The sequence below is a fragment of the Necator americanus genome, chromosome I (assembly GCF_031761385.1).
Source record: "Necator americanus strain Aroian chromosome I, whole genome shotgun sequence".
Taxonomy (NCBI): domain Eukaryota; kingdom Metazoa; phylum Nematoda; class Chromadorea; order Rhabditida; family Ancylostomatidae; genus Necator; species Necator americanus.
The window spans coordinates 17,445,129-17,463,320 of record NC_087371.1 but is presented as its reverse complement, the minus strand read 5'-3'; the positions used below and the strand labels follow the sequence as shown (position 1 = coordinate 17,463,320).

The 18,192-nt window shown below is 42.2% G+C and overlaps 1 protein-coding gene across 1 annotated transcript in view; it reads right to left on the bottom strand.

The window, feature by feature from the left end:
* Positions 1-18,192, bottom strand: part of RB195_005945 (uncharacterized protein) — a gene marked incomplete at both ends in the record, with an annotated part of 46,535 nt that overhangs the window by 11,919 nt on the left and 16,424 nt on the right. Inside the window, 51 exons of the mRNA XM_064178765.1 lie at positions 144-244; positions 1,110-1,227; positions 1,326-1,392; positions 2,232-2,403; positions 2,461-2,556; positions 4,043-4,198; positions 4,255-4,353; positions 4,409-4,484; positions 4,551-4,656; positions 4,716-4,806; positions 4,869-4,994; positions 5,081-5,242; positions 5,301-5,416; positions 6,640-6,848; positions 6,902-7,030; positions 7,136-7,269; positions 7,725-7,830; positions 7,965-8,129; positions 8,196-8,330; positions 8,390-8,466; positions 8,549-8,655; positions 8,761-8,897; positions 8,960-9,051; positions 9,120-9,273; positions 10,269-10,372; positions 10,435-10,563; positions 10,682-10,777; positions 11,328-11,418; positions 11,758-11,885; positions 11,962-12,063; positions 12,203-12,369; positions 12,424-12,589; positions 12,644-12,763; positions 12,815-12,971; positions 13,138-13,242; positions 13,506-13,601; positions 13,753-13,850; positions 13,917-14,016; positions 14,081-14,175; positions 14,284-14,388; positions 14,762-14,860; positions 14,919-15,002; positions 15,231-15,327; positions 15,466-15,593; positions 15,649-15,751; positions 15,803-15,978; positions 16,131-16,238; positions 16,339-16,433; positions 16,938-17,087; positions 17,142-17,319; positions 17,374-17,524. Coding sequence (XP_064035778.1) covers positions 144-244; positions 1,110-1,227; positions 1,326-1,392; positions 2,232-2,403; positions 2,461-2,556; positions 4,043-4,198; positions 4,255-4,353; positions 4,409-4,484; positions 4,551-4,656; positions 4,716-4,806; positions 4,869-4,994; positions 5,081-5,242; positions 5,301-5,416; positions 6,640-6,848; positions 6,902-7,030; positions 7,136-7,269; positions 7,725-7,830; positions 7,965-8,129; positions 8,196-8,330; positions 8,390-8,466; positions 8,549-8,655; positions 8,761-8,897; positions 8,960-9,051; positions 9,120-9,273; positions 10,269-10,372; positions 10,435-10,563; positions 10,682-10,777; positions 11,328-11,418; positions 11,758-11,885; positions 11,962-12,063; positions 12,203-12,369; positions 12,424-12,589; positions 12,644-12,763; positions 12,815-12,971; positions 13,138-13,242; positions 13,506-13,601; positions 13,753-13,850; positions 13,917-14,016; positions 14,081-14,175; positions 14,284-14,388; positions 14,762-14,860; positions 14,919-15,002; positions 15,231-15,327; positions 15,466-15,593; positions 15,649-15,751; positions 15,803-15,978; positions 16,131-16,238; positions 16,339-16,433; positions 16,938-17,087; positions 17,142-17,319; positions 17,374-17,524 — 6,159 coding nt within the window. The remainder of the gene's footprint in view (positions 1-143; positions 245-1,109; positions 1,228-1,325; positions 1,393-2,231; positions 2,404-2,460; positions 2,557-4,042; positions 4,199-4,254; positions 4,354-4,408; positions 4,485-4,550; positions 4,657-4,715; positions 4,807-4,868; positions 4,995-5,080; positions 5,243-5,300; positions 5,417-6,639; positions 6,849-6,901; positions 7,031-7,135; positions 7,270-7,724; positions 7,831-7,964; positions 8,130-8,195; positions 8,331-8,389; positions 8,467-8,548; positions 8,656-8,760; positions 8,898-8,959; positions 9,052-9,119; positions 9,274-10,268; positions 10,373-10,434; positions 10,564-10,681; positions 10,778-11,327; positions 11,419-11,757; positions 11,886-11,961; positions 12,064-12,202; positions 12,370-12,423; positions 12,590-12,643; positions 12,764-12,814; positions 12,972-13,137; positions 13,243-13,505; positions 13,602-13,752; positions 13,851-13,916; positions 14,017-14,080; positions 14,176-14,283; positions 14,389-14,761; positions 14,861-14,918; positions 15,003-15,230; positions 15,328-15,465; positions 15,594-15,648; positions 15,752-15,802; positions 15,979-16,130; positions 16,239-16,338; positions 16,434-16,937; positions 17,088-17,141; positions 17,320-17,373; positions 17,525-18,192) is intronic.

Here is an 18,192-nt window from a genome sequence, read left to right as displayed (position 1 = left end):
AGAACGAATAAAAAAAAGAGGAAAGGTGCCAATAAAATCCACAACAGTGAGAGTTATAGAAATAGAAGAAAAGATTTTCAGAACTGCGAGTTCGAAACAGAAAACAATACTTACGCAGCGCAACTAAAGGAAAACGATCTCACCGTATCTTAACACCACGACAATCTATTGGCAGACCAGGACAAGTTTCCTTAGATTCATCAGAGACACCTTCATCATGGCAGTCATTGTGGCCGTCACATACCTAGGGAATTAGAATTACATTAAATTGGTGCAAAAATAATGCGCGTTTTCAAACATTGACTTCGAGATGCTATAACTCGCTTCGAAATCAACCTCATCAACCAAAAAAAAAAAACCATTACAGCCCACACATCTGTGTCAACGAAACGCAAGTTTGGTTATTCCCGCTGCATAAAAGTCCGAGTTTTTGGATTCCACGAACTTCCGGAAGTGGTTTTCACGTTGGTTTTGGAAGATCTTACCACTTAGGCAGCTGCCCAGATGGTTTAAAAATTGGTAGTAGGTTTTCTGGCAAATATAGTTGGTGTGACAGGGTCTCGTTCCACTTCAGCAGCGTCATCTTTGAAATGTGCGGCTGAGCATTGTCATGTAGGAGAACCATGCCCTTTCTGTTCACTAACGCCGGGCGGAGAAGTTACCGGTGCATTTCGTCCATTTCCTCGCAGTACTACAGTAGAACTTCATTCTTGTCTTTCCACTGAGCAGGATCCTTCATCCTTGTCTTTCCACTGACCACTCTTTCCTGTTGTCGTGAAGGATCCATTTCTCACGCCCGCAACGATAAAATTATGCCTGGACATATTATCTTCTAAGTCTTGGTACTGACCAAATACTGATTCTCGTTAAGAATCACTTCAGCACTAATAACCACAACGAAATACGCTACGGAACGCTATACGGTTCCTAATATTAAAGAAGAGTGTAACTGAAAAAAAAATCGTCAAGATAAGGCAACGAAAAACGCTGATGATTTTTGCAACAATCTAATATGTTAGATATTCAGGTGCATTCGGCGATGAATCGAGCAGTATTCAAATGAGCACGTTAATTTGGTTCGCACGTTTGTGAACCTGTACATCTCTCACCTTAGTTTGGTTAATACAATGCCCATTTCCGCAAGCGAACGATCCCGAAGCGCATGTGACTGAAGCGGCGCAGTCCAATTCATCTGAAGCGTCCCCGCAGTCGTCAATATGGTTGCAGCTATAAGATAGATAAAGTTACCGATTGGAAATTGAAGCAAAAACATGCAGTAAGTTCTCACAGCAGTCTAATACAGTGTGACAGCAAATGCAACCCACCGTTTAACATCATCGATACATCTTCTATTTGTGCAGAGAAAGTAGTTCTCAGGACAAGAGCGTGTGTCTGAAAAGGAGCAAGTATCATCATCAGTCAATGAAGCATTCCCTGTTTGCCACAGAATCAACGCAGTATGTGAGCTTCCGAAAAATCCACCGACGCCAGATATCTACAGGTGAATACTATACATACCGCTTTCGCCTTTCACCATAGAAAAATCTTGTGACTCGATTTTATATTATTACATGCAAACAAAAAATGCATTATTTCACCATCTTCTTGATTTTTAAAGTCATACGAGGAGCAGGTATAGAAGCCTGCTTATACTGAACACAATCAGGCAGTCGGTTATGCGCTTTGGTAGCGGAAGAGCTACATAACCTGCATTTTTGTACGGCGGCAAGTCCCCTATATCGCAAGAAGTTGTTGTTTAGTGCAGTAGCACAGCCAATGGACCTGATAGGTCCAGGTCCATGAGAGGACATTAAATCTTTGGCGATTAACATCCGTTTCGTCACGCAGTGCTGCGAATGCCCCCCCACATCAACCTAGGAAATGCCGCCAGGCTGAGAACAGAAATTGTGCTCTGAGAACAGGGGGCACCGACAGAATGGTTTGATTCCGGAAAGCTGAAAAAAAACGCGTTCAAAAGAAAATAATTTTCGCAGTAGTTTGGCAAAGGTGGTGTGCACGATCTACTTATGGTTCTCTATTCGCATTAATATTTCGAATAAGTTTCCAAGCAGTGTAGCGGTCACATTTACTCCCTAACTTACAGGTTGTCACTTTCAGTTCCACCTAAAAATGCCTTTCATTTTCTTCAACCCTAAGAAAGAAACAACCATCATTGACATGAAGGAACAAAATAGAGCGCAAACCTGGAAACCACTAAATTAGCAACTCACTGCAATAGTTGGGGTTTTCATCTGAAGCGTCTGTGCAGTCCGGTTTCCCATTACATGTGACCCCAAGTGACACACAAGAGCCATCACCACACTGGAAGTTGTAAGGAGGCTGACAGTCCTTAGGCATTGAAGAGTCCGAGCCGATCCGCAGGATACATTGAGTTGGAATGTCCTATAATACCATTTACTAGTTGATTAAGGACCACCTCTAGCTGACGGAAAGACTCACCTTTCCTGGTTCTTGTACTAATTCATAGGTGTCATTGCATGAACACTGAACCCGGCTGGCAGCAAGACCGACCTCATCAGCAACCACGTTACAGATCTGGAAAACACACTTATTTTGTCAAGATATAAAATCCGCCTAGCACCGCAATGAGACGTCTCCCCGCAGTTACAACACAGTCAAAAAATGTAGGTGCTGTGTCAGATATGTTCTTAGGACAGTTCGCACCAGGTTCAGTGTTCCGAAAGGTCCCACATTTTACCAAACTATTGAGTAGCAAAATAGTAATAATTACATTGAGAAATCTAAACCGCAACCACCAACCGACCTGTGCAGCTGGGGACATACAATAGGGTTAAAACGACATGCATCACGGTAGCAGCGCGGTTGAGAAAGCGTTTGGAATCGCAGAGAGGAACGATTCTATTAAGGATACTCCCTCAATCCTAGCTGTTATGCTCCAACGCTTCGAGCGCAATTGCGTACGTGCTTCATGTGGTTTTGACCTTACTATACGTTTTTGGTGCGAATAACTTTGTGACATTTAATGTAGTTACGACAGCTCCAATACATTGAATGACCCCATCGTCTTTCAAACTTCATACATGGTCTCTTTATCTGAATTATTTGTTTGTTAACTTTATTATGTCTCATCCCTGTGTACATTTCTTCTGAACACATAAAGAGTGGTGTTGCTGATTATGTTTGCGCACTATTATTACCGATACCTACTGCTTACTACTGAAGGCAAACGTTGTGATAGTCAAGGGCCCACCCATGACTTCGGAATTCTTACCACGAGCTGCTGAATAATGGCTGGCCAGTGCCTTGGTCTGCTCACTTTTCCGTCTCCAACTATCCTCCACCCTAGGGTTTTGTTTTACCTTGAGAGCACGTGCGGTTCCAATTGAATCTTTTTTTTTCCTTCAAAAACTAACTAAAGTAACCGCTATTTACCATAATACATGTGACAATCTGTCAGTCAAACGCTGCTTCCGTCATACGGAAATAGTAGTAATGCAAGGATTTTTGAGCCAGCGTTACGGCACTTTCAGCATGATATGCCACGCACCGTAATGTGTATACACCCGGGTCAATGCGACATGACACTCCGTGCAGTTACGTAAGCGGTTACGATCGAGGCGGCGCGGTGGAGCTGAAGTCGAGGCGAGAACATCGCAAATTGCAAAGAAGAATAGTGCTACCAAAATTTCCCCAGCCGCTTTTGCAACCATAGATGCGATATTTGGAGCCGCTGCCATGACTCCTTTCACTTTTGAACGGTTAGGGAAATTACCCCCTTCACTTTTGGACGGTTGGCGAAGGGACCCCCTTCACTTGAGCTGCGACCTGAGCAGGGTCCGGCTTTTCCCAATCGCGCCTATGTTTACAACTGCACCGATCTTCAAGACGTCTTGACCCGACTATAACTGTGAAGCAAAAGAAAACCTTGTGCTTGTCAATATTTAAATCACGTGAACTATTGTGCGATAATCATGCCGCATCAATTGCTGTAGAATCGTGCTTCAAATCTCCATTGAGATCATATCTCGAGACACTAAATAATGCGTGTCAAAGACCTTACCTGATCACATCCTCCATTGTCAGTCTTACACAATGACGACGTAATAGCATTGCAGATTTGGTTCCTGGTTCTGACGTCACTTTCCGATGCGAACACCCTGAGAGTTCCAGGCACACGACGATCTCCAACCACTGTTTCGATGCTACCGCCAGAATCCTGGGATTGACAGATCTTCAGAAGCTGAGAAGGTCAAAGAATGCAGCATGTACTACCTTGTTAAGTCTGAATACTCCATTGCTTAATGGATCAGTCATGTACAGCCAATTGTCCCAAAGATCCAGCGATTTAGCACGATAACCGACTCCAATCACCTAGTAGAACTAACCAATAAATCAGTAATAGAAGGAAGTGCTATTCGATGCTCACCTTCCTATTACCTCCATCATAGTCACTACTCTCTATGTTCAAACGATTTACGTCCGCCCAATAGATTCTCGTTTCTCTAAAAATTTCCTTTCGCTCGAACGTTACGCAGAAAACTTTTGAAGTAGAGATGAATCAGACTCACCTGAAATCCACCGCGATAGCAGCTGGCAAAGAAACGCTCTCACTAACAATGACTTTTCTGTTCCCACCAGCCATATTTGACCGCTCAATTCGTGGTTCATAGAGTCCTGGATCAGAAGATATCCGAAAGTCAAAGAATAAATCAAATACATTATCAATAACGAACCTCCTGATGTCTTGTACCCGCTGTCACTCCAGAATATCAAGGCGCTACATGGATCCAAAGCTAAGGCGTATGTCCAATCACCGGTAGCGATCTGAAGAAAAGCAAACCGCCGCAGAGGTCAAATATGAATGACGAAATCGATAAGGTTATTACAGTGCTTAGGTGTTCTCCTTGTGAATCGATTGCCATCACTTTACCGGCACGGCCAGTGGTGAAATATACTTTCTGCGTGATCCAGTCGAGTTTCATGTCGGAAATGTGGCGTATTTCGGTGGCATGCTGAAACGCAACGTATTTCTTAGAGCACATTTGTCTTTGATTACTTTATCATTTCGCAGTTTATCTAAGAAATATCAGAATCTAACTTTTTGCTTTGCTCCACCCAGGATCATTCTTGGGTTCTCTGCGTTGTTCATGCTGAACCAACTGATATTCACTCCTATAGGTGATTCCGTCACGTAGTATATACGTCTTAGATTAACATCTACATCGAATACTTGTAGGTTATCGATCGCTGGGAATGGATCCTGCAGTGAAATCAGTCAGTAAAAGCGCAGGATTACTCGTACAAGTGACAAACCATACTTTGAGCGGTCTGCTAGCCTTGATGTCCGGTTCAATCGAGGTGTCAATTATTTTGTCGCCATCGGCAAACATCAGATATGTATCAGGTTCTTCACAGATTCTTCCTTTCAAGACACCTGTAATTCAGAAGGGCATAGATTGGGACGAATGGTAGTTCCTATTTCCTCATCATGTTTAGGATTGGCCTACGTTCCACAAGAGACAGCTGGAGGTTATTTCTGGCTGCCGAAACAATGTAGCTATAGTTTTTTTCATTACAGCGTTAATTATGGTTTCTTTCTCTTTTCCATATCCATTTTAAATATCATGCTATATAATAACGCGCTTAGTCCGTGTGTGTGTTTGTTTGTTTGTTTGTTTGTTTGTTTGTTTGCGTGTTTCTGCGTGTCACGAAATTCGACAAAGGGGGTGCGACGTGTCCACGAAGTCAGTTTGGTGCGCCGGCGCCAGATAGCTATAAAATGTGTTGCGACGGGTCCTATGGTGTTGGATTGGTGCAACGACGCCAGATAGCTATAAAATAGGATGAGAGAGTTCCACGGCGTCGGATTGGTGCGTCGACGCCATATAGCTATAAAATAGGTTGAGACGGGTCCAATGGCGTCGGATTGTTGCGCAATAACTTCGTGTGTATGTCGCGAAAGGTGGATGGTGTTACAGCTGTTTCGTAGCGGTGGCCACTGCCGGCGTTCCATTTCACCTCTATGACTCTGCATGCCTATCTCCTTGCACGTTTGCCTCAGTTTCGTAACACGCCTTCTTCAAAAAGTGGAAAAACCTATGCAAACGGCTGCTTAACTAGTAGCCAACAGTTTACATGTGTAATGTGGAGCGTTATCTTTATCAGTACGATAATGTTGTTCACGTCATTTTATGTCAAAACATCATTCTGTGATAACTGTTGGGGGAAATCAGGAGGAAAACCCAGACTTCGAGAAATGCTCTCAATTCGTGTCTATATTACATTGGTATTGAAAGAGTGTTTGGAACTAAATTTTGAATATTTTCCAAATGTGGAACTGACCCGTTTAGAAAGAAAACTACGTAACTGTCTTCATTCGTTATTAAAAAGAGGAAGAAAGCGTTGTTTTAATAATACAAATCTAATCTCACAGAAAATACCACACCTATAAATTTCTATCCATCAGTGAAGGGGAGCGAAGCGAACACTATAGAAAGTCTGAAGTCCGGCTTTAGCCGGACGTTCAGACTGGTATAAGTATATAATGGGAAATATGAAGGTAGTAAAGTCGCTATGAGTGACCTAGGATCGAGAATTCGTCTTTTTTGTAGTGTAAGTCCCAAAAACACAACTTTCTGAAAGGTGGAAACGTCTCACCTCTAGCACATGCGCAACTTGGACTCTGAGTGCCTGGAGAGGAGAAGCACAATTGTGGACATGGACTCTTTCTAAGATTATCTGTAATTTGGCAAGGTGATGATCCTTTTGGCTGATTATCTGAGGCGAACACCACAACATCGCCGAGGTCTTTGAGAGCAGCTGCTACCGTGGTTGGTGACAAGAGCAACGAAGTCTGGTTTGGTTTACTGAACAGAACGTAGAGGAGAGGGTATCATCGGAGTTATTGGCAGGAACTAACCTTGATGCTCGGAACACCTTCTCGAGCCTGTTGTCGGTCCAATACATCTGTTGGCCAATCAGCGATATACCCGCTGCAGAGGCAATATCTGGTCTCACTAATTCTGGCGCTCCACCGCTAGGACGAATCCTTAAACTCATGCTGGGAAAAAAAGAAAAACAACAATAGGGAGAGAACTTCTGATAACTCATCCAACCTAACATTATCCCTAATGTAATCGATAAATGTGCATACCTATAAATACCATCCTTCTTTGCATCCGCCCAGTACACCATACGGCTGGATGGATCGACAATAACATCCGTAGGTTCTGCGACATGTTCAGCGCCAACTACAAGCTCTCGGCGGGTCCCATCCAGGAATGCGCGCTTAAGAGCAAGAGTCAAAAATAATTAATATGGTAAAGTGCTGCACATGAAATATATCACCTTTTAAGGCAGCATACCACGAATCTGAATATGGTGAACGAATCTGCGGAAAAAGCTAGAGATAGTGTGTAGATGGTGAGTTCAGGGTGGTTCCGCTCATCTCTCCCTAGTCGTCGTAAGAAGCGACGTGGGAATCACTTCGGTTGTTATGAGGTTAGAATGCTCCTCTATGCGCACGTCCCAGTCCCCATAGCAGCCTATTCAGCGGTTTTATTTGTCGTCTTCCACGCCGTTCCTCACAACAATCAGGAGGGATGGGCTGAACCACCCCTCATCCAGCAATCTACAACCCATACCTTAGATTTTCCCGCTGATTCTTTCACCACGTCAGATTTGTGGTATGGTGCCTTTACGAGTAACTCAAAAAGGAGTTGTGTGGGCGATGAAATACTGACCTGAATGCTAGGCTTCTGCCCTTGATCCGCCCAATAAATGTATCGGCCAATTGGATCAACAGCAATTGAGCTTGGCGTTTCCGTCTTAGTTGTGAATAGAATCTTTCTTAAAAAAAACAGTGATTGAAAATGTATCCAAAACTCTCATTTTGGGGCAGATGGCAGCCACAACAGGATCTGGATATTACGAGGTGGTGCGAACCCGCTGAGTATCCATAATTATCAAGCAGTTGTTCTAACCTGTACTGTCCGTCTAGTTTGCAAACTTCAATATTTGTTCTTTCAGAATCTTGGTTAATAAAGTATAAGTTGAAATTGATCCAGTCGACAGCGATACTGCGAATCGTCATCGACCCAAATGTATCACGGACAATCGGACGTGGCGCTGATTCGCCAATTGTGTAGCTAAAACATAGATAAAATAAGCGAAGTTGGCAAAATAAGCAGGTTTGAATACACTTGTACACTCACCCTGTGATACCCTTATTGATGCCAGACGCTTCAGCCACGAAGATGGACCGACTTTCAAATTCGAAGTCAATAGATGTAATCGATAGTCCACCGATGGGGTCCATTGCTACACCTTTCTGATGAGTTTCATCCAGTCTTAAAGCATCTATCAATAAAAGATTGATGTCTTTGTGGCAAGAAATCCGGTAACTCACGGATACGCAACTACTTTGTTTTTTGTCGCAATCATTACAAACGACTCATCAAAAAGTTTACAGCTTGTTGGGCCATCCTAAATTTGACGTTTTGAAAACGAAATGTTAGAAAGAAGTTCTGGAGTGCGTCTTCAAAAGTGTCCGAAAGTTCAATCGTACCTTTGCGTATCCTGTAGCGCAGATGCAAGTATGTTGACTGAACTGTTGCGGTACACATATGTGTTTGCAATTGCCATTATCCGTTCGGCATGGATGGCTGACTGATGCTAAATTTTGGAATACTAGAGTTGTGATAACGACTGGAACATACCGACGGTGAATGATGTGGAAACCACCCCCAATTTAATAGTAAAACTGTAGGGTGTACTGACATGCTCTAGGTTGCAACACTTTGATGTTTACTAGGTTCTCCACATCTCTTTTGAAATGGATGAATTGCGGTGGCTGTCCATCGCCTACAATGGTCGCCACGTCAATCGAGTCGAAGGCGGAGTCAGAATAGAATAATCTAAAGGTTATGAACGTTCTTTGCAAGACGGCTGTGGAGCTTGAAAAATTCAGCAGACATACCTGTCGCTGAAGAAAGCTACGCCATTTGGTTGTTTTCCAGGATCGTTCAAGACATAATGACGATCTTGACCATCATAAGTAACTGATGTGATCTAAAGAACGCACTCATTTCAATGTAGCGGATGTTGCAGGGGATGTCTGCTCAAGCAACCATACTCACTCGTCCAGCCTTTGCTTCGCTAAAATACACTCGCTGATTGGTGATATCAAGAGCGATATGATCCAACTCGGACAGGTCATTGCTAGCAATTACCAAGACATTTGTTCCATCCAGATTAGCTCGAGCTACTTTGACGTCAGCAGCACCACCTCCTCTGTAACGTATATTAAAACCATGGTATATAATAACGCGCTTAGTTCGTGTGTGTGTGTGTGTGTGTGTGTGTGTGTGTGTGTGTGTGTGTGTGTGTGTGTGTGTGTGTGTGTGTGTGTGTGTGTGTGTGTGTGTGTGTGTGTGTGTGTGTGTGTGTGTGTGTGTGTGTGTGTGTGTGTGTGTGTGTGTGTGTGTGTGTGTGTGTTGGTAGTTAATAGTTGAGAACGAAGGAAACTCATACTTCGAATAATGTTTCCAAATTGTGGAGGTTTGAGAAACACATAGATGTAAAATTAAGCTGGATTGCTCTCCAAATATAGAACTGAGCGTTTAGGAAAAAACTATAAAATATTTCATCTATGCTTAAATTTTCGGGTAAAAAAAATTGAAGAAAGCGCTGATAGAAAAAAAAGCAATTCTAAATTTCTAAAAAAAATGTGGCTGCTGTTATTTCTTATTGACCGTGAAGGCGAGCGAAGCGGACACGAAAAAGCCTGAAGTTTAAGGCTTGTAGTGTTGTGGCTGGTAATTAATAAATGAAAGAGTCTCATCAAGCTCAGTAGCGAAGTCCATGATCTCGAACGAACGTCTGTAATATGACACAATCTTACATCTACGTGAAATATGTGGGTGCATGTGGAAACAATTAAAATCAGATTGATCGCCCAATGACCAGAAATACGCCACTTTCCCAGTAAAAAAAAATGCGATAAGTTTTGCTTAATTTCCTACAAATTTGAAAAATCAGGAAGATATCAATAATGGCCTCCCAGGATCATTGAATTGATTTACGCTATTTCTAGCCTTAGAACAACTTTCCCTTATACTTAAGTCGACGATTTCAACGTTTCCATCTGGAAAATTTCAGTGTAATAGCAAACGGGAGTGTGTTTTCCTATGCGGTAAGAATTCCTCTATATGCCAAAATGAACCCAATTAAAAACAAATTTACACCAAACAAAGGGTAAAACATAACAAAGGACTCCATAGGCAGACCTGTCCAGCCAAAACAACAATCCTCTGTCAGAATCCACCGCAATAGAAACTGGTGTCACAACTGCTGTCGGTGTCTGATCGTTCGATAGTACTACTGCGCGATACTGTAAAAAACTTGTAAAACCGTCCCAACTCCGGCGCCTTGAGCGGTGCAGAAGCGACCAACCTGAGTTCCCATCGTGCGCACCACTTCAATTGTTTGTGAGATCTTGTTTCCCACGTAAAGATTACGACCATTCCAGTCAAATGCCATACAGTAAGGATCGTCGGGAATTTGCGAAGAGTACAGTTGGGTCTTAACTCAGGTTTTGAACACTTTTAGGTTGCTCAAGTAGTTGTCCGAACAGTGTTGTTAATAAGTCTGAGCAGAATTACTTCGCCCAAAACTACGTTCGGGTTGAGAGTCAACTCACCTTGTTTCCAGCGTTGACCGATGACTTGTAGATGGCTGCATCTGTGGACACTTGTGTGAGTGTTCGAGCAATGTTAGTGTGCTCCAGAACGAACAGCTGGAAGAGTGGTATGGTAATTCCTGGTTGATAGTTTATATTTTATCTTATGCTTTGATATTTGATTTTGCACTTTTTTGTTTTAAAGGTATCACCCCACGAATCTGGGGTGGTACGGGTTTCAGGTGGGTTATGCCTATACGGGTTCGCAGATTGTGGGGAAGAGGGTGATTCCGTCCACTTCTTCCTAACTGCCGTAAAAACGGTCCGGAAGAAGCGGCTTCGACCGTTCCAGGGCGCTTTCGTCTACGAAGTGTTGGTTTGCAGCGCGCCAGCCTTGCGCCCGCGCCGCATCTTCCAGACCGTTTTTTACGGCAATTAGGAAAAATGGACGGAATCACCCTCTTCCCCACAATCTACTACCTCATATAGGCATAACCCACTTGAAACTTGACTTCGTGGGGTGATACCTTTAAATTAGTCAAATACTTTCTTGCAGAAGAAATAGGCTCATGAAAAACAGAGAACATTGTGGTAGAACGGATACTATGATTGTTTTTCAAGTTCAACGTAAACCATATATCTTGACAGATTCATTAGTAAAACTTACGTCTCCCGAATCAGCATCATAACCAGCATCGAAAGCATTTGCTAGTCCAGCCAACGGGATCATTCCGGATAGCGACGGCGTGCTGTTTCCTCTAAACTCAGCAGTTTTCCAAACTTATAAAAGTTGAATAAGCTTCCTGCTGTTTCAAAATATCAATTTTCTTAACTGTCTGACAATAAGATAGTGATTTTCAAGATGAACTTAGGGAACAACTTGACTTCTTCTAAATATATGGCATTTTTGACGTTGTTGTTTTTGGTATCGCTGATTAATTGTTCAGAGTTTTTTAAACAGACACAGTAAGGAAATTTTAAAAATACGTCTACAGATATGACCAGAAGCCGATCAAGGGAGTTTTAGATCAACTAAAAAGATTCTCGATGTCCAGAACCAATAGGTACATTTGATTGTTTCCGGAAGAAAACCTTACCTCTGTGTCATTTCCACGCCGAATACATTGGTCTTTTGGATTAACAACAGGAACGGTTTTTGATCGACAACGCAGTTTCTTCCAGAAGCATCCAGCCGCTTGCCCATAGGACATCCACACGAGAAACCCTTCAATGAGATCAGTGAGACTTACTGAGATCCGGACAACTTCACTTTTTCCGCAGAATTACAGAAAATCACGAACCTTAGAAGAGAGCAAGCAAATGTGCGAACATGGATTGTGTCCGCATGGATTATTATCTACTTTGGGTTGGAGAACTGGATGAACTGCAGCTACTCCAAGAGCCTAAAATTTATCATCTACCACCACACCAATATAATTCAGTTCTATACCCCGCTGATGCGCACCGGGGGTTTTATACCCCGCAGGTGCGCGTCAGCGCTAGAAGGAAGCCCTGGAAGCCCCTTCTTGCCTCTGCGTTTACCTTGCTAAATGTGTGGCTTGGATAATCTCCAGTTGTTCCATTCGCGTATTTAGGATAGACTTGTAACCGTTGCAGGCGACGATCCGAATAGTACATATAGTCTTCGAAAATCGCTAACGCATGGGGGTGCTGGACAAATTTGGAGGATGATAAGACCTGTGTACGTCCTGAAAAGAATCCGGGCCTCACTAAGTAGTGTACGTCATAACAGCGAAACATACCAGTTCCGTCGTAGTTGACAAAATCGATGTAATCCAGTTTGGAATCTGCGAAGTACACTCGATCAGTAGTTAGATCCAAAGCTATTGTATTCGGCCAGTAGATCTTGGTGCTCACGATAATCTTACGATCCGTACCGTCCATATTTGCTCTTTCGATGTGAGGATTCTGAACAACAAATAATACTAGATTAATAGAAGTAACAGGATGAGGCTACAGTACCTGCCCCCAATCTGTCCAAAACATTAATCCTTTTCTTGGGTCAACAGCAATACCGCGAGGTTGACTAATATTCTCGTGCACCAACAAAGCGCGAGCTGATGGATTTTCAAGATTTGCAACCTAAAATAAAAATTTACTCAAGGAAAAAGATAGTTGGGTCACAACACCTACCTCAATGGTGTTAAGGCTCGAATCCACCCAATACAAGTTTCTTCCAACCCAATCGAGAGCGATTCCTTCGGTAATATCGAGACCGTCGCCAACGAATGTAGTGACGTTGGTTCCATTTCTGGTGGCGGAGAAGATTTTCTTTTCACGGATATCGGACCTAAATATATTCGGTCGGTTGAATCTAGGCGAGCTTTGATAGTCTGGATTGATAAAAGGAAAAAAGAAGAAAATTGCAGAATGCCCCTACTGTGCAATTACAAAAGAATGTAAGTAGAAGGTTGCGAATAATAAGCAAATTATTTGGAAGCAGTGAATAAACTCACCAATATATCCTATCCGTCACGCTGTCCCAAGCAATAGCTATGGCATTTTCTACTGCCGCAGCAAAAGTTCGCCAATTGTCCAGGTGGTTGTCGCTCCAGTAAATCCTTTAACACTCATTGTACTTACTGTTCCAAAACTATTTGGGATGTGTGTTTTAGGGGATAAAAGGGTGGATCGGAAAAGATGAAGATATTCTCAGAAGCATGGTGAAACAGATGAAGTCACTTTTCAAAAATCAAATATTTCATGATGCTAGAAAATAAGCGTTCTTATTCATCCATAATAATTATATCTCTTCTTTTAAAATAAAGCACAGAAAATCCCCACGGTCGTGCAATATTTGATTTCAAAAGTATTATATTTCTACCTGTTACGATTTGAAATATAGACACGCATATCTTGACTGCCATCAGTAACTTTACACGTCCTCTTGTCAGCATCAAGGGTGTAACCGTCTTCACAACTAAAAAGCAATACTACTGGGAGAAAATTCCCAAACCACTTATTAAAATGTTAAATAGCTGGAAAAGGGAAAAGCGGTTTGTTAAAAAAAAACGAGTAAAGTGAATGTCCCATTAGGTCCCTAGTTGCGATCCTATGGAAAAACAACGCACCTGCAACTAAAGCCATGCTTCTCATCTGTGCATCTTTGTGAACATGAACTAGCATCCAAACATTCATTTTCAGGCTCACATTTGGTCTTATTCACTAGCTGAAATCAGAATGTTTACAGAAGCAAGCAGTTGTTGACTTATTTTGAAGAGATCGATGATTGTACCTGTTCTCCGTATGGACAACTGCACAACGGCCCATTCGGGCTATTATGGCATTTGTAGTCACAACCCGCGCGATCAGCTGAGCACAGATCCCGTGCGCATCTACACCATTATAGACGATAGTGTGCAATATAGGTATAGAACGTAATCAGGGATAATAGGATACCTTCCACCTTCATCGCTACCACCTGGACATTGCTCCTTCCCATCACAAAGCTCATGAATTGGTATGCAGGTTTCAGGTGCGTCTTCGCATGCTACCTTAACATGGGATGAACATTTTTGGTAAAATATAGATTTTGAACAAGTATTTGTTGAAGGGAGTACGAAAGGTTGAGTAAACGCAAAATAGAACATGCGAGAACTCACGTGCTCAAACGGACATCGTTTTGCTGGTTGCGATCTCTTGCATCCATGCTCAGCAGACTCGTCTGAGCCATCGCCGCAGTCATTCTCGCCATCGCATAACCACGACTATAAGAAATTGTTTCCAAAATCTGAATCTGCAATTCCAGCAAAGGAAGAACCCGAAAGGGAAGAAATGTCGAGAGACGTAAGAGAATTTGGCTGAAAGCATTAATTCCCTGGCTAATCCAGTTTGTATATGACAAAGCATTGCGTTTTCCTTTAATTGACATGAACACAGCTGGTTTTCATTTGTAAACATGCGCAGCTGCAAATTTCAGAAGCCAAAATTTTGAACCTCAAGATAACAAAATGTGACTCTGAGAGCAACTTCAAGACTATTTTTTTAAATTCAATAAGTAGAACACAAAGAAGTATATCATAGCAAAAGGTATAATACAGTAAATAAATCAGCGAAAACTAACAAGAACCAACTACTAACATTAAGAATGCACCGTCCGTTGTTACACCTGAAGTGATCCTCCTTGCACGTGTTTGCGCTGCATCCAAACGCTGGCTCATCGGATCCGTCATCGCAATCCTAACAAATTGAAGAATTTTCTAGAACCTTCTGAGAGGTTTCTCTTTGAATATCATACCCTCTGTCCGTCACACTTCCACGAAGCAGGTATACAAAGACCGCTAGATTTGCATTGGAAATGATCAGAAGTGCAGCTGTTAGGCTGCAAATCTCAAGCAATAATTCAGATAAATGTCCTTTTCTTCGGAAATTTGAACACAGTATTTAAGATTTGAATGAATTGGAATCTCTGTTACGAAATTATCACGAAAAATTTTCTAAAAAAGAGTTTTACATAAGATGGACACTATTACTGAATGTAAAAACAAAAAATAAATCTAGTGTTGGGATATTACTGACAAAAATTGTAAAGAAAAGAAGCTTGTCGAACCTGTATCAGGCAACTATCCTCATCGGAGCCATCTTCGCAATCACTTTGGCCATCACAGTGATTACGTAGCGCAACACATTGACGTCCACTAGCACATCTGGAGATCAAATGTGAACTGACAAATTATCATTTGCTGCATGTATAACAGTTCTAAGTTCTCAACAAAAAAACGTATGCGGCTTATAGAAATGTCCTAAGAGATCCTGTTTTGTGATTATTCCACTGAAAAACGTACCTAAACTGATCGCTTCTGCACTGCATCGGTGGGCATCTCTCTTTGTCCTCATCAGTGCCATCATAACAGTCATTATCGCCGTCACAAAGCCAGTAAATCGGTATGCAGCGCCCATTTGCACACGAGAACTAAATGAATGCGCTTTTAGCTACTACGCTTCACAGTATACCGGCAATGTCAAACCTGGTTAACAGCACACGTAGAATTCGCACAGAATTCAAGCTTTTCATCGGAACCATCGCCGCAGTCGTTGTCCGAATCGCATTTCCATTGTTCTGGGATGCATCTGAAATGGAGAGGCTTATCATCATTGCAGTGTTGGAGTAGTTTTTCATACCTGTGATTGTCGCACTGGAACTTCTTCGCTGAGCATACAGGTTTCTGGCCATCTTTACAGTACTGCGCATCCTCGTCAGAGTAGTCACCGCAGTCGTTGTCGCCATCACATCCGTACTGTGACGGGATGCATTTCTTGGTGTTTTTGCAGCGGATTGTGTTTTCTGGGCAGTCCGTCTGAAACCTCAGAAAGAGTCAGAAAAGAAAACATTCTCCTCAAGTTCCAAGAACGTCCTCAAGATTTGAGTAGAAGACCTAGGCACTGCACGAAATTCTTATACCTCTTCCAGTACGAACAAAACCAAATTTTTATTCACAGTATTGCTTACCTCATGGTAGCACTTGTTACCAGCCGCATCCACTTCATCCGAGCCATCCAAGCAGTCGTCTTCGCCGTCACATTTCCATTCTCTTGGTATGCAACGTCCGTTTTTGCACTAAAACCAATTCTTTCTGTCGTGGCTTGACGGGATTACAACAAATCGCTTTCTTTATCCTCTAAGAACCACAGAGTAGTTTTTAGTTAAGACAATCCACCTGGAATTGTGTCGCATTCGAAGTGCAAAGTGGTTCGACTTGTTCAGTGCTATCTTTTTGACAAGTGTGACCAGTTTCCGGATTGATCTTGAATCCTAAAAAAGTATTTTTTTTTTACATTTCTTACTCGGGTCAATAATAGTTCGTTTCGGAATACAAAGACGTGTTGAAGAATTAAAACCCTAACCTAACAATATGTTGCGGTCTTATCGTCAATGTGACTGCATGGAAGATATAATTTTTCTTGGAAAATGCAAATTCAACTTGCTGAACATTTTTCCACTTTAAAAAAGTGAGCAGAATCATAGGCACAGTAAGAAGAATAGACGCTTAGCAACTGATGTCACTCGAGGTACCTGGCCACGCCTTTAGAAAAAGCTTCCTAGTTACTGTTATACTGCTTGCTGTAACAGTGCAAGAGTAACTAGAATGTTGTGAACGCAGAAGTCAAGCATGTGTTCAACTGGGTAACCAAGCTACATACGTTTATATGCTAAACGCTAACATGCTCTTAGCCCTAGAATTTACGTAAAATGTACTTCCTGCCAAACCCAAATAAGGAATTCGCAGACTGGAATTTCTTACGCAACAATACAAACCCTGTCGACAAGCACACTGAGCCACCAAAGCTGGTGCGTCGTTTGAGGACGAGTTGTTCGGGACGGCGAAACAGAGCTGTGCACAGTTCGAGGCGTGACACGGATGATCTTGTGAGTCCTCCGGAATTGGTTGGTTCGATCGGGTGCAAGCTGAATGTCCCACTGATGGCTGAAGAAATCGAAATAATTCGCGTTCACACTCACCTTTCAGACTAAATATACTTCTCTCCTCTCCAGAAAATTCACGGATAACTCGCCCAGTACCACCGTTACGTTTGCTGATGCGGCGGATTGAATACGGGCGCTGATGCACGTAGTAGAGATGGTCTCCCATAACAGCAAGCGCCACGGGGATAGGATTATCGACAGGTAGAACAGCAACCTGGAAGGAAAGGTCGCCTCAGAAGTAGTAACCTAAAACTACAGGCTGCACTACCTTGGATCCATCAAAATTCATGCAACTAATCATTTTTAGGAGCGTATCTCCCCAGCATAATCGATCCTGTTCGAAATCGATTGCCATCTCTGACGGTCTCCCAAGAGTAGTGTTACGGATCATCACACAGTTTGTGCCGTCCATATGACATCTGAAACTCTGCGTTCAAAACTAAAGCAATTGCTATTCGAGAAACTACAATAGGACAGCGAAGCAGAAAATTGTACTTCCTTCTAGGAAGGGAAAGATACAGGATTGTTGGAATGATATTCTTCATAGCTCTATCTCTTTGTTTCTTTCTTTCCTCGCGGAATGGAGAGGAGCTTCAGGCCGACTTAACAGTGTAAGCCTTAAAGAGAAACGTGTCTGCAGAGTGGCCCAAGTGCAGAATTGGTTTGTTCGACAACTGTGTATTCATAGAAAAGAAGGAAAAGAAGTAACAAACGAGTGGTTACCGCTGCATTGTTTCTGTTGATGTAAAGGCCTACAAAATAAAAGATTTACGACTTCGTGATGAATTTCTTCTACTTCAGTTTCCTTGAAAGAACCGCCTTTAAGTGCTACAATACGCAGTCGGTAATTTTAGTTTTTTCAGTTCGAAAATAGTGTCATAGATATTCTTATCTGAGACTTCATTAAATGTTTCCAATATAGTTTTTCAGAGAAAACTTGTTGCATGTAAGCTATGAGTACCGGCTTTTTTTTTTTTTTGAAAATTCTTACCTTTTCACATTTTCTTTGCAGAAAAAAATTATTCTAAATGGAAATTAGCAACCTTCAGATGTAAAGAATTTAAAAACAAACCTCAGCACTGTTAGA